We start from the raw sequence: 16,528 nt of genomic DNA, 5'->3' as shown, positions 1-16,528 counted from the left end.
ACTATACCAACCTCAAATGAGACACTAAAGCGCCATCTATCGGCAGACAAACAATTCGAGCACTCGTTCCAGCAGTTGTTTCAGGCGCGTAAAGAACTTTTGTGGCCGCTGAGACACTAAGCAGTATACCCAAGGACTTTTATGCTCATCCAAGTATGCAGTTATGTGTATTTTGGCCACCACTTTAGAAACATTAAAACCACACATATTATACTTTAATTTAACCGCATCGTGCAAGTATAAACGCAAGCCGTGACCTTATCTTGATATCTACTAACGCACCAAAATGATACCAAGTTTGCCAAATTGTGCATATAATGCTCTTGGATTTCACATTACTATTATCAATGACTTACCTGCTAGATAATTATATCAGTTTGTCCATTAGCGACACAACATGCCCAGAATTACTGTGGTAAGTTAGCTCGTTTAGGAGTCACTTTGAATCTCTCTCTCTCTTTCTCAAACACCAATCTGAAGTATCTAATAATAAGCTATGAAAAAAGATACAAAACCCAACGGCATTAAAGTTTTGGCTAAATATTTTCTGACTTATAAAAAATTATCGCCGAAATACTAATCACAGTAAAACATTTTAATATCAAAATATGTAAGACCTTAAAACACCTTACACTGTATATCAAACTGTGGGTCTGGAGACTTCTTTAACTATACATCAACTGCATTCCTTTCAGTACAATGTTAACTCACTGGTTAAGATGACTAAACCTCTTGAGTTCACTGACATATTCCTTGAGTACGATGTCTTAACCCATTGAACTCAATTAACAAAATATCATCGTACTCAAAGGGTTAAAAAAATCATAAAAAAATTTCTTAAGACAGACGTGAAGTTTTAATTTTTCTATAATATTGTCATCACAGATATTGTCAGAGTAATAATTTCTATATGTCCCATAATTAACAAAACAGTCGTGCTAAAATAATTGGTTCTTAAAATGTTAATTACAGGTGGGAGCGAGATTATAAGCAAATAAACAAAAGCCCTATTTATCATAAGAAAATGTTTTGTGTGAGAATATAACTATCAAATTTCTATTCATCTACCTGTTGGAAGCTGTAGCTGTATCATAACAATAAGTGTACACAGTGAATAACATTTACACATGAGGAAATGGGAAATACATTTAATCAATAAAATTTAATATCGTATAAGTGTCATTCAGTCTGTTGTACAAATTTGGTCTTGTCCAAGCTATGTACTCCCAACTAAGATATTCCCTACGCCACTCAATAACAATGATGAAGGTAAAAGCAACAAAAATAATCGCTGTAGCTTCAACAGTGCATGATGCCACCAAAGGGGCTCAGGCCTTCACTTGGTTCACAGCCATGTCAATATTGTTGTTATTGTTCAGTATATTTTTCTGGTTAAATAATCTGTTTCAATATCAACGCCCATAAGTGGGTTTCTCTCCACAATTTGGTTCCTAGTGGCCCTCCCACCCACAGTCTACAGAGCTGACCCTCCACACATCTCCCTCAAGGTCCACCATCACTATATAAGGCTCCATCAGCCCCTCCTCCACATCATTCTCTTCTTCGACGCCACAACAGAAACAACCAGTATGATCGCTAAGGTATATACACGCCATATTTAGTGGACACTACTGATAAAACAAACTATAATACAATTTTAGGGATCTTCTCGTTAAAATATTAAATATTGCTCTACGGTGGCTGGACATGAACATGTTCTTCGTTCAAATCTTTAGTGCGGGAACAATGTCTAGCTCATAATTCAGTTTGAACGTTATCGAGAGTATTGCTTTGTGACTGAATCAAAGAGTTTCACCAACGTCCATAAAAGGAAACTGCCATATACACCTTTCATATGGCAACCTGTCAGTAATTATTGAATTCAGACCCACGTAGATGATGTACAGTTGATTAAAAATAAACAAAAAATCTCAAATCCTCAAGTATGGTAAGTCTTGACAATAAGTAATAGAATCAAGCTTTAAGGAAACGGTCATTAAATTCTCTGACGAACATCCTGTAATCAAGTTCTGTCCTCCTCAGGTTGCCGTGGTGGTGGTGTTGGTGGGGGTGACTCTCGCCGCCCAGCACAACTCATACACCGCTCCCCAACAGTCCGGGCACAAACAGGTCAGTAAAGTTATACTGTTACTGTTAGAGAAGTCTAACATGACATATGCAAATAGTCATAGAGTATATGTATATATATATATATATATATATATATATATATATATATATATATATATATATATATATATATATATATATATATATATATATATATATATATATATATATATATATATAAATACCAGGTAATACTACTTCATTATATAATCTTCCAGGATGGCATGCCATACAACTTCCAGTACGGCGTCAAAGACGACTACTCTGGCACTGACTTTGGCCACAACGAGGAATCTGACGGAAACACTGTCCGTGGCTCCTACACCGTCCAGCTCCCCGACGGCCGCAAGCAGACGGTAAGATGACTGAAAGCATGTCGGAACTACACAAAGCACTGCAACTCTTGCATGAGATATATATTTTTTATCAAATTTCAAATACCATATACTGTATTTATTAAGCCATTATTTATGAATTACTTACAAAATTTCCATCATTTTATTTTTTTGTTTCCTCATGAGTACTGTGCATCTCAGGTGACCTACGTGGCTGACCACTACAATGGCTACCAGGCTCAGGTTGAGTACTACGGCGAGGCTCAGTACCCCCATGAGTACGGTCCCCCCGTCACCTTCAAGCCCCAGTCTTACGGCCACCCCCAGCCCTCATACCAGCCCCAGCCCTCATACACACCTCAGTCCTCAAACACACCTCAGCCCTCATACACACCTCAGCCCTCATACCAGCCCCAGCCCTCATACACACCTCAGCCCTCATACACACCTCAACCCTCATACCAGCCCCAGCCCTCATACACACCTCAGCCCTCATACACACCTCAGCCCTCATACACACCTCAGCCCTCATACACACCTCAGCCCTCATACCAGCCCCAGTCATCATACCATTAAGAACTATCACCCTCCAACAACCGCACGAACCAGACAACAAGCTATCTCCAGATGTACTGTGTATATATATAGTAAAATAAACAATTTTAAATAATCAAAATTACTTTTTATAAGCCAAAATTAACCTATTGGTAAAGGATGGTGAGTAAGACTGGTAAAGTACAAATATATCTCACTACTTATTTTTTTATGGATTGTCACTAGCGGTCAAGAAACTGACATTAAGTTCACAAGGATTTTTTGGTTTACATTTGGAATTTCTATGTCTTGGCCTCTTAACAATAATAGAATTACAAAAACGAGTGTCAAATGTATCGATATAACGTCAAACCATTGAGTGCAGCTCTTGGTCTGTCTCCGACTGTCATGGTGTAAAACAGCTACCAATGACGAAAATACATTTTAACATTTAATGATGCAGGATTGTCGGTTGTATATAAAGAAACAGTTACAAAGTATTGAGTAAACCTGTACACTGTTACAAACAATGGGGTGAAAATCATCATAGGACGTCATCATTAGAGATATACAACGGTGTTAGCGTTTAATATATTTGTTTCATGTACAGTCCTTACTTCGAATGATACTGCCATAGCAATTGTAACTCTACTGCTGCTATTAAACACATTATTATGACAACGAAATGGAAAGATAAAATATAAGTGACTAGCAACATCAGTGATTGAAGTTTGTTTGTGATGTTTCAACTCGTAAATGACTTATAATTAATGAACCAATGAAACCTTTCCTCCACGGTCTATTATTTACCTGACCGACTAACTCAGGCCTATTTGATGACCTCACTTCATCCTTTGGCTTATCACATGTCACAAATAACTGTATAATTGGAGACGTCTGTACAGTACCTTAAGAATATAGTTCAGGTCAACTTGCAAAATTGTACGAGTAATAAGTTCATTCGGCAATCTTGTCTACCACTTTCTGGTGTGCTGGAGTATCGTGTGTCTCTGGCTAAAGAAATTCTGTAAAAGTTACCAACATCACAAAGATATTAACTGCGACAGATTCGGTTGAAAAATTCACCACTGAGGCGACTCGTTCCCCACCAACACGAACATTCACTACCCAGCGTATCTCACCTTACAAGGGTTAGTAATTGTTGACGGAATTTGATTATTTAGGTTAATGTGATCCCTATTTGACTAATGATATTCTGATCTACCTGGAAGAGGGGCCATGACAGTACAAGCTGGGACACCAACAACCAAGGACTTACCATGCTGTTAACTCTCTATATTTCTACGTAATTTTCTTCACTACGATGCCAACCTCCTGAGTTCAAGAGATTAGTACTGAGTAAGATATGGTGATACATCAGTAAAATGACTTCATCGCTTGAATACAATGCCTTAGTCCTCTCAATAGGATAAATTATTTTTTTAAGGATAATGACACTGTACCATCGTAACTGCTGAAACACACCGATATCTCAATTAATTTTATTGTCATTTAATCCCATCAATCAAGCTTAACTGATCTTGACCTCACCTTGGATATAGACCTTTCACTTCACAACTTGTAACATTAATACTTTAAACTCAACCTATGAGACTACTTTTAACTTCCGAGTTAGATAGCCAGTTACATTTCCTCTAAAAACAAACTATTTATATTAATTTACAGCATCTAACATCAGAGATATTTAAGCTTCCTGACATCAAAGTAAAAAAAACTTTTCCTGGGGAATTATATTCACCACCTTACGTTAACACAACAAAAAATAACACGTCCATTGCTTCATTGTTACCTAACACCATTATGTCGTCCTCCCGCCTGCAGGTGTGCTGTGCTCACCAGCGGCAGGGAAGGTTCATCACCACCCTCACTATATAAGGCTCCACACACTACTTCATGACATCATTGGCTCGTCTGCCTTCACAACTACAACTTGTCTTCTCATCAGAATGATCTCCAAGGTAATCATGTTTGATACGTCTTTTATTATTTCTGTGAACATTTCGGAATATCAAGAAATAATTAATATAGTGAAATAAAACTGGAAATGGGTACCATTGACCTGACGACTCTTTGGGGACAGGGTCCGCGCTGCATACGAAGACTTCTCCCGTCCTGAACTACTCATGCACCAATTAACATTAATTTACAGATACAGTCACCATATATTCATGCCCAATTATACATATTAATTTACACGCCATAAAAATACTGACAAACACATCATAGTCGTGAGAGGAGGAATAATGGGGACATTTTACCTCCCCAGGTCACTGTGGTAATGGTGTTGGTAGGCGTGGCTCTGGCTGTCCCCTCCGACCTTCCATACGCTCCCCCAGAACCACAACCTACCTACAACCAGGTAAGTCACTCACGCACTATGTCCTCGCTATGGGCCCCACTGTAACCTATAGAGTCAGGGCTCAACATGATCTTGTATAATGTGTATTGTGCACCGTCGAGGAAATAAAGTAATTCATCTTAAAACGGAAATAATTTGTTGAAATGTTTGCTTAAAAATAAAAAACAGTACACTTAATACAACTCCTTTAACATTACCAACAATAAATAAGGATTACAATTACTTAAAACATCCTCATAAACATTTACATTACAGCATTTATGAGTGATCCATGTACCTAACACCCACGACAATCTTACAGGGTGGCATGCCGTACAACTTCGGATACGGCGTTCAAGACGAATACTCCGGTACCGACTTCTCCCAAAACGAGGAATCTGACGGCAAAGTTGTCAGGGGCTCCTACACCGTCCAACTCCCCGACGGCCGCAAGCAGACGGTAAGTTGACGAAAAAAAATCACACTTATCCTGGTTTATTAATTAAAAAACTACAAACCACCTCTGGCGTAGTAACTTTATTCATCACTAATAAGCAATATGTCGAATTTGTTTTACATGCAGATGGTACCAAATACTGTATATTTCGACCTAATTTTTTTTTTCTTTTATGAACCTAAATACAAAGGTAAAACATTTTAGGCACTTTCACCTAATCCTTCTATGTCTCAGGTGAACTACGTGGTCGACGGCTACAGTGGCTACCAGGCTACTGTCACCTACGACGGCGAGGCTCAGTTCCCCGATCAGTACGGTCCCCCCATCACCTTCAGGCCCCAGTCTTACGGCCAGTCCCAGCAGTCATACCAGCCTGAACCTTCATACCAGCAGGAACCCTCATACCAGCAGGAACCCTCATACCAGCAGGAACCCTCATACCAGCAGGAACCCTCATACCAGCAGGAACCTTCATACCCGACCGGACCCTCATACCAACAGGAACCTTCATACCCAACAGGACCTTCATACCAGCGCGAACCCTCATACCCAACAGGACCTTCATACCAGCCCGAACCCTCATACCAGAACCCATATCAGAATGAACCTTCCTACGCATAACATTTTAATATAATACCAAAGTAATGTTCCACAGCTATTAATGTTTTTGTTGACATAGAAAAAATAAAGTTTTATTTCCTCTATATACTGCCAGTATCTCACCCACAAAACGTCACTATAAAAACAACGATACAGTGAACCACTTGACCGGGGACAACACTACTGTACTTACTGAGACACGCACAGACAAGTGTGTAATTGGATAATTTTTATCCAAGCAGATCCCCCTCTATTCCTGCCTCCAGTTCAAACTCACTGATACACAACTGATCCAATCTATTTACACTCTAATAAATATACAAGATACCTTAACCTCTCCCTCTACTCTCTGACCTTTTGAACGAGATCTCACACCAGTTTACTAATAATTGTTCAATATTCCACCTTAACAAGCGATCGTTATCTCACCATGATCTTCTTTATTTAAACTTGCATCAATTCGTCGCTAGGTAACACGGTTAAAATACCTAGATTATCATAATCGTTACCACAATTTTTAAGGTATTGCCAATGAAAAACAAATCGCCTTTAAGGAGTGAGTTAGAAATGTACGAGTACTATACAGGATTCAATATAAGAAAATTGACATCTAAATATTATCATCAATTCGTACGAAAATAAATGCACGCTGTTAGGACTTGGTCAAGGTCTAAGTCTTACTACACACGTTAAAACACACGAACTGTGTCGTCAGTAAACACAACGTTCTCTATACAGCGCCCTCAATGGCCACTGATGCAACCTATTGTAAGAGATTTTTCAAATGCATCTGTGAAGTCAACACGTAATTATTAACCCTACATTCAGCGGACTATGAGTATTTCAGTTTAATATACTGCACACACACACACACACACACACACACACACACACACACACACACACACACACACACACACACACACACACACACACACACACACACACACACACACACACACACACACACACACACACACACACACACACACACACACACACACACACACACACACACACACACACACACACACACACACACACACACACACACACACACACACACACACACACACACACACACACACACACACACACACACACACACACACACACACACACACACACACACACACACACACACACACACACACACACACACACACACACACACACACACACACACACACACACACACACACACACACACACACACACACACACACACACACACACACACACACAAGAGTAGAGAAATACATAAAAACATTATCCTTAACAAGGGTCAACAAAGCCTCTACTTTCATGTGGGATGTTAAACGCTGACACAACACTGAATGAGGAGTATAGAAGGAACACACCCATAGCACACTTCATCCTGCTGCATTTTTATAAGGAAGCGATACTATGAAAAGGTTGCTGACAGAATGGCTGATGGTCGTGACAGCATAGATCTGTTTTATAACTCTACTGTTATAATAGTAAACAACGAAATGAAGTCCCACAAACAAATACTTCCTATGTTTGGGGAAGAATAATTGTAGATTAAACAATAACAAAAATAGTTGCAAATTCGACGGTGCATGACGCCCTTAAGTGGCCTTTTCTGCACAATTTGCCTCCCGTGGTCATTCCACCCACAGCCTGCAGGAGTGCTGACCCTCCACACATCTCCCTCAAGGTCCATCACCATCACTTTTTAAAGCTTTTCCGACACCATAACCTTATAATCATGGTCGTTCAGATCTTTCCATCAACACATTTAGATCTGTAAGTTATCATTGATTTGTACAAGAACTAAGGACGGGTTAGATCTTCGCGCCATCTGGGCAAAATCGACATAATATCAGAAGTTATAGAGACCCATCAATAGCGAGCAACATTTAGATAACCTCATCCTTGAAAATGTTGGAAAAATATAAACAACAATCTGAGATTTATTTAAAGTAATATTCCCGCAACTTCAAGCCGAGTCCTCAGGGTCTCTGAATACGTAAAAAATGAAAGTTATAAATTTTTTTTACAACATTTACTTGCCATAAAGTATAATAAACAGTGTCTTAAGGGGACGTAGTTGTTACATCAGTGTTGGCAATCAAGTAACTTGGCATTCAGTTCACCAGTGTTGAGACAGCGTCCGCTTCCTGTTTAGTTTCACCAATTGTCAGCGGTATGACCATACACTAACTTACTCGTTATATTCTCGTGGGATCATAATTACCAGTTTCTTTTTCATCATGTTGACCCTCCGTGACTCACCTACTCTGTGATGAAACAGTCACCAATAGAATGAATGATCCTTCCACCCGGACCCACCGCGACAGTAATATAAAGGGTTCATTAATAATAATATATAATGAACTCAGGTACAATGTCTGGTTACAATGCTGCCATCAGAATCATTGATACTTTGCGGAGACCATTTCGCAATAACCAGACGGACAGACGGACGGATGGGTGAGCAATACCACGCGAAGATCACTCCCAGAGTATTTGGTGACGGCCTCGTGGAGCTGACGCAGGGATGACTGCCTTAAAGCGTCAAGTGAATGTTCTCTTATTGGTATGGGAAGGTAACAAGTGGTAACAAGCCCATTATGCTGGTGGTGGTGAACATGATTCGCTGCCGTACCAGAACACCAGTCCAGGTACAAGCAGGTCAGTCTACTAGCACTTCCTTTCACTGATGTGAATGAAAATGCACCCAACATGACTACTAAATACCTCTAATACTTGACACAATTATCCAGGATGACTTGTCTAACAACTTCCATTGCAGTGTCAAAGACGTCTACTCTAGTACAGATTTTGGTTACAACGATGAACCTGACAGAAGCGCTGTCTCGGGCTCTACACCGTCCAGCTCCCCGACGGCCGCAAATTAACGGTAATATACCATAACAGAAACCCTAATACGATTACTATACTGGCTAAAATGACTGTAATAATTAACGCGTATAGTAAGACAACTGAGCTTTCGGGTTGACACAATTTTATTTTGTCAACGATTTTCTTCCTCTTCAACACCTGCCTTTAAATGATGGCAGGAAAAATATGTATTTATAATTCCACCTCAGTATTTTATCTCAGGTGACCTACTGTACGTTGCTGACCACCACAACGGCTACTGGGCTCAGGTTGAGTACGACCAAGGTCTAAAAATCTTTATATCTTAAGTAGTATAGCGAGGCTCAGTACCCCCAGGAGCATGGTTCCCCCGTCACTTTCAAGCTCCAGTCTTATGGCCAGCCCCAGACTTCATACTAGCTCCAGCCTACACACCAGCCCTTGCTCTCTTACCAGTCCCTGCTCTCTTATCAGCCCCAACCTTCATACTAAACCCTCAACTCATATAAGACCACACCAAAATAGTCATGGAAATTTGTGTAAACATTAATTCACCAAAGTTTATGACCCAAAAGAACTAGTACACCAAAGTTTATGCCCCAAAAGTACTAACACACCAAAGTTTATGCCCCAAAAGTACTAGTACACCAAAGTTTATGACCCAACAGTACTAGTACACCAAAGTTTATGACCCAACAGTACTAGTACACCAAAGTTTATGACCCAACAGTACTAGTACACCAGAGTTTATGACCCAGAAGTACTAGTACACCAAAGTTTATGACCCCAAAGTACTAGTACACCAAAGTTTATGACCCAAAAGTACTAGTACACCAAAGTTTATGACCCCAAAGTACTAGTACACCAAAGTTTATGACCCAAAAGTACTAGTACACCAAAGTTTATGACCCAACAGTACAATATAAACCTAGTGAAGGTAAAAGTCCGTCTTGAGTTGATTTTCGACAACAGACAGAAACAGGTGTGGAAATAAAACACTTAATAAACTTCAAATCAACTCTTCAACTTATACCTCATGGATAATTATGATAAACTCCCCAAAAAACGGAAATTATACCATGTCAGTCTGTCAATGATCATGATTTATAGTTGACAGTAATTTATAGACAAACTGGGAATTATGTTAGCATAAGTTTCACCATTATTAGGTGGAAAACACGGAAGAAAATTACTCCCTGTATGGCCTTTCTGTTTACATTGGAAGAGAAACTGAACTAAATTATTTTCAAACCAACCATAAATATTCCCGAAAACTATAAATTTCTCTATTTCAAAACATGGAGCACAAAAAAAAAACAGAAATCAATGAATGAAGGATTGAACATATGTGTGTGTGTATGTGTACAAGTCAACCACAAGAGCTTCCGCCTATGGAGTCACTCGCGATACACAAGCATACAATATATCGGTGTCTAGGAGTGAGTGTTGTCGCCTCTAGTAAGAATTGGTCATTCGCATTTTTTACACTCCACCACCACCAGCCAACACACATTATGACAACACACAACAATGATGCGCCATAATTTAGTCTACTTGTCATGCAGGTCTGCTCCTGTGGAATGTTTGGAAATGGACATTATTCTGTAGTCAATGGCGATAATAAAATAAAAGTAAATAATAGTGAAATAAGAACAAATAATGATAATGATACCAGTAACAGATATAAAGTAGTAGCGATTCAGTAAAGGACTCAACTGGTTTTTTCTTACTTGTAAAAAATTGAACGCCATTATTTCCTTACACACAACTGCAGTATAAGACGAACTATTGAACGGTGTCTTACCTTACCAAAGCAGATATTATGGGAACAAAACTCGCAGCCGAATGTTGAAACCATAAGATGACTGCCTTTACAGTTTCACTTCTTAGAGTTTTTAACTTTCAAATATCTCTAAGACTCTGTTTACACTTTACAGTTTTAGACAGAGGAAGTCAGGCAGGCGAGGGCTAATGTACTTCCCATGGCAGAGTGAAGGTAATTGAATATAACCTGAAGATCTGCAGAACAACAAAATAAATGACGTATTTATTAACTTATATGAGCGAAAATATACATTATTATCCAAAAATAAATAAATAAAAAATAATTAACCGGTACAAAGTGTGTCACCCTCGCTTAATGGTATTTGATATTGCAAAAGAAAACAACCATTGGCATTTCTGGGTTTACCGTAAGTTGTTTATACAAATTCAAATCAGATAAACTTTTATAAGTAAATTACTGAGCCACCCTTCAAAAATCATGTCCACGGATGGATAGAGAGTATACATTTCTCTCCCCCTTTCAAGTAAGTATACAAGAGGGCGTTCGAAACCAAACCCTATTGTTCATTTGTAAACTAAACAAACTATTCAGGTTATCAATGTATGTCAAGGATTGGATTAGATGAAATAAAATATGAGTACCTCAACATTACCAAGAAAAATTCAACTTAAATATAAAACCACACTAAAATTTTTGTTGCATCACACAAGTACTGAGGTCAAGTCCCACAAAATAAGTAAAAAAGAAGCACATATTTATAGCCTGGGAGTTACATAACGCATATCATTCTTCCAAATTCCAGTGACCTCTGTGTGTGTGGCGACGCTTCCACCCACCGCCTGCAGGTGTGCTCGCCCGCGGCAAGAAAGGTCGACCATCACCCTCGGTATATAAGGCTCCACACACAACTCCTGGACATCACTCTCTCGTCAAGCTTCACAACTATAACGTCAAATAGTTCAGAATGATCTCCAAGGTGACTTTGAGTCTGAGAAAGACAGTGTTTTATCAGTGCTGTGAAATTTCTGTGAAAACCCGAAAACATTACACACAAACAAACATCAAATGACATTACTATAAAGACAATGATAAAGCATACACACAAAAACACACACACTTACTCGTATATAAAACACACACTTGTCAGAAAAATAAGAAACACGTAATAGCTGGAAAAGGAAGAATAATGATGAAATACAGACAAACTTTTGCCAGACATCTAATGAGATACGCAAGAGCAGTACACACACACACACACACACACACACACACACACACAAGAGGAGGAATAATGAGGACATTTTACCTCCCCAGGTCACTTTGGTGGTGGTGTTGGTAGGCGTGGCTCTCGCTGTCCCCTCCGACCTACCATACGCTCCCCCAGCACCGCAACCCACCTACAATGAGGTCAGTCCACTACGTCCTATGATCCCCATTGTAACCTAGTCAGGGTCCCATTGTAATCTAGTCAGGGTCACATTGTAACATAGAAAGGGTCCCATTGTAACAGTCAGGGTCACATTGTAACATAGTCAGGGTCACATTGTAACATAGTAAGGGTCCCATTGCAACATAGTAAGGGTCCCATTGTAACCTAGTCAGGGTTCCATTGCATCCTACAGTCAGGGCCCCATTGTAACTTAGCCAGGGTTCCATTGTATCCTACAGTCAGGGCCCCAACGTAGTCTAATGAGGGTACCTCTTTACCCTGTTTCAGAGCCCCATTGCCATCTACTGTTGGGGTCCCAATTTCATCATACAGTCAATAGCGGGGTCATAATCATAACAAATATGGTATATAAATTAATCAGTTACAACAGTGAAATAACAGAAATCAAACCAAATTCATCCCCGTCTGAGGACATGTGTCACACCTCGTATATTATTAACGTGACATCCTACCTCCACCCCGCCAGCCCGTCATACCATACAACTTCGAATATGGCGTTAAGGACGAATACGCTGGAACCGACTTTGGCCAAAACGAGGAATCTGATGGCAACGTTGTCAGGGGCTCCTACACCGTCCTGCTCCCCGACGGCCGCAAACAGACGGTAAGTTGACGGATATTTTTTCTTAAAACTTAATTCGTCTACCTGAGAATTGTGAACAGATTTTTTATTTTCCTGTTTGTACACATTAAAGATCATTTTATATCTCAGGTGAACTACGTGGTCGATGGCTACAGCGGTTACCAGGCTACTGTCACCTACTACGGCGAGGCTCAGTACCCAGATCAGTACGGTCCCCCCATCACCTTCAGGCCCCAGTCTTACGGCCAGTCCCAGCAGTCATACCAGCCTGAACCTTCATACCAGCCTGAACCTTCATACCAACCCGAACCTGTGTACCAATAAGACAAAATATTATACTTATACTGTTATTAAAGTTATGTCCTCGCTAGTTATATTTTTTTGTGGACTCAATAAAAATTTAAAGACTTACTTCCCAATATTAATAACCGTATACCTTACATGCAAAACACCAAACAATCCTCAGGCGGTGTTTATGTATAGTAATTATATAAGGAAATGATTACTCTATTATATTTTCTATTCGTTGGAGTTAAGGCTACCAACAGAGCAGTCAATGAAAATAATACAATATGGATCTAATGGAAATACGTTATCAGGATTGTGTTAACAACCCAAAGAGATGAATAAATTAAGAGCCAGAGATAAATCAATTTTACCCCCAAAGTGAAATCAATGACAAGAAGCCACATATGTTATCATCTACCGGAATCTGTGGCATGAGTATTAACCATGAATTTCCATGGTATGACAAACACGTCCTCACACTCCTACACACACACACCAAAACTGATATTAATACAGTCAACGGAAAGTGATAAAGAGTCAAAACACGAGAATTTCTCCATCTTCTGAGCCGGACCAACCAAACGCCTCCACCAGACCGGTCAAGGGAGGTCATCCAGAGATAATTCAGACAGGTCAATCAACACACCTAAACGTATACAAAATGACTCATTATTTGTACAGGCCCTTCATTGTTTGTGTTGTTGTCTGGGCTAACAAGCTTGCCATGGACAGAGGGGAGCAAGGCTTTCCCCTCTTGATTCCATTGTTGAGTCTTCCCCTCTTTATTCTATCCTTAAATCTTCCCCAATTTATTCTCTCTTTAAATCTTCCCCTTTTTCCCATTGATAACCTTTCCCTTCCTTGTGAAAGTCGGCTAACTGTCTAAGCTAGTTCCTTTGCAATCCAATTAACTTAGAAGCCAGTTTACCCATATCCCACTATCTTGTTGCAAGCCAGTATACCCATGCCAAACACCTATTGCAAGCCAGTTTACACGTCCCATGTTGCAAGCCAGTGAAAGGAGTTTGAAACAGTTCTTGGCTGCATCTTGCCCGTCATCACCAAAGTCCCTCTAGTGTACGTGAGACCATTCGTATTTCTCGCCGGAACAGCTGACAAAACCTCCTGACGCGATAATACGGAGAGTGATGTAGCTCTCTCTCAAGGGGGTGTTAAGGCTGGAGAGTGGGTGACGGATGTGGTGGGTGACGGATGTGGTGGTAAAGGATGTTGAACTTACCTAAAGGGTGTTTTACGCTAGGATTTTGAACAACCCCGAGGCCTTTACAGTATTTGGATAAGAGAAAAGATTTTGAACTTATATATAAGGAGTGTCTACAGTATTACAGAGCGGTTCTTAAGGGTAGAAAAGGTTACACAACTGCGTTAAGGAAACCACACGGCTGGGTAAGGTAGTGTGACTATGTTAACCAAGGCAACAAGCGCCAATACAACCCCTGAAACCACTCCTAACCCCTTGAGAACGAGGAATCAATCCCCCGTGTATAATAACATCATATTCAAGGGAACAGGTCATTGTATTTAAAGCATTTCAACGTCGTGCTCTCCCAGGGTTTAAGTCATTGTACTCAAGAAGTAAAGTTATTGCAAGTAAGGGATTAATATATCGTAATCAAGGACTGACTCAAGGTACTCATGGGTAAGATATCGTAAAGAACTGACTTACTCACTGTAATATGGGGTTAAATAATAGTACTCAAGGGATTAAAACATCTTGAAAAACCGATTAATTAACTCTACTCAGAAGGCTTGGTTATAGTGAAGTCATCGTAATCATAGGGTAAAATTCATTGTACTCACGGCATTAAAATATCTTAATTAAGGGAATAAGTCATTGTACTCAAGAGGATAAGACGTGATCAAGGTTGGCATCATACTCGAGGGATTAAGCTGTCATTCACTGCATTAAAAAGGTTGCCTTCACGCTTTACAGACCCAGACGGCTTACCACAAGATGTTTAATGAGACGAGGAACCGAGAATGGGTTGATGGAGGTTAAACAGGCTTAATATTTACCGGCGATGACTAACCCAGTGATGATGTGGGTTGAAAATGACGTTGGTTTATTCCAGTGGCTTATCGTAGTAACACCGGCTTATCGAGATAGACTGGATTAAAAGATATACCTGCTTACCGTCACGATGACCCACCAAACGCTGGCTTACTAAATAGAACTGGGTTATCGAACTACAACCTGACTTTAAGGTGTCATAAATATTTGTGGTGTGACGCTCACTCTTCAAGTATATAAAACGTTGGCTTTGTTATATTAAGAACGACCTATCAAGACTTGTTCACTTACCATAAAATCAACACATTAATTTCAGCACAAACAACAACAGTTACGGTACATCCATCTCTGTCTCCCCCCCCCCCCCACACACACATTTACACATGATACTTTACTTGCTGTCAAATCCTTCATTACATCATACCAGTAACCACGCCTTAGAGTTATGTGACTTGTACAAAGGTTCTATATGTCCCACTTGTTTATTCTACAATAAAATATACAATAAAAAAAATTACTTCCCATCGTTTCCCTTTCACCACCTCTGTTTGCACTGTAATGGCTTTTGTAGTTAACACACTTATCTTTACTGTATTGTGAGATCAAGTGACATACGAATCAAATTCTCAGAAAAAATGCAGATTATTACTGTTATCATTATTATGTGTTTTCTCACAGGATTTACGTGATTCAGATATATGCCAACCTTGATGATAAAAAATAGGGCATCTGCAAATTTGTGGGAATTTCTCAGATTAGTATTTTCATTACTTAGTAGTAGTATTTGTATAATTGTTCTAATTCGTAGTATCATAACTCTAAATGACACACACACACACACACACACACACACACACACACACACACACACACACACACACACACACACACACACACACACACACACACACACACACACACACACACACACACACACACACACACACACACACACACACACACACACACACACACACACACACACACACACACACACACACACACACACACACACACACACACACACACACACACACACACACACACACACACACACACACACACACACACACACACACACACACACACACACACACACACACACACACACACACACACACACACAC

The 16,528-nt window shown here is 39.8% G+C and overlaps 2 protein-coding genes across 3 annotated transcripts; both read left to right on the top strand.

Annotated features, from left to right (window-relative positions):
• Positions 1–1,523: 1,523 nt before the first annotated feature.
• Positions 1,524–6,519, top strand: LOC121874751 (adhesive plaque matrix protein-like). 2 transcript variants are annotated; one of them, XM_042379039.1, is made up of 4 exons: positions 1,524–1,601; positions 2,044–2,130; positions 2,349–2,486; positions 6,050–6,519. In XM_042379039.1, exons 1-4 carry the CDS (start codon positions 1,590–1,592, stop codon positions 6,434–6,436), a joined length of 624 nt encoding a protein of 207 aa, XP_042234973.1. In that variant the 5' UTR covers positions 1,524–1,589; the 3' UTR covers positions 6,437–6,519. The 2 variants fall into 2 exon arrangements, with proteins under 2 accessions (XP_042234973.1, XP_042234972.1); XM_042379038.1 differs by lacking the exons at positions 1,524–1,601; positions 2,044–2,130; positions 2,349–2,486 and adding exons at positions 4,921–4,978; positions 5,287–5,379; positions 5,681–5,818.
• Positions 6,520–11,938: 5,419 nt separating this feature from the next.
• On the top strand, positions 11,939–13,492 carry LOC121874759 (cuticle protein 19-like). The gene is made up of 4 exons (XM_042379049.1): positions 11,939–12,024; positions 12,363–12,455; positions 12,965–13,102; positions 13,211–13,492. The coding sequence occupies exons 1-4, from the start codon at positions 12,013–12,015 to the stop codon at positions 13,403–13,405; spliced, it is 438 nt and encodes a 145-aa protein (XP_042234983.1). The 5' UTR covers positions 11,939–12,012; the 3' UTR covers positions 13,406–13,492.
• Positions 13,493–16,528: the final 3,036 nt, after the last annotated feature.

This window comes from Homarus americanus, unplaced genomic scaffold (assembly GCF_018991925.1).
Source record: "Homarus americanus isolate GMGI-L3 unplaced genomic scaffold, GMGI_Hamer_2.0 scaffold40841, whole genome shotgun sequence".
NCBI classification, from domain to species: Eukaryota; Metazoa; Arthropoda; class Malacostraca; order Decapoda; family Nephropidae; genus Homarus; species Homarus americanus.
This window is presented reverse-complemented; position numbering and strand designations above follow the sequence as displayed.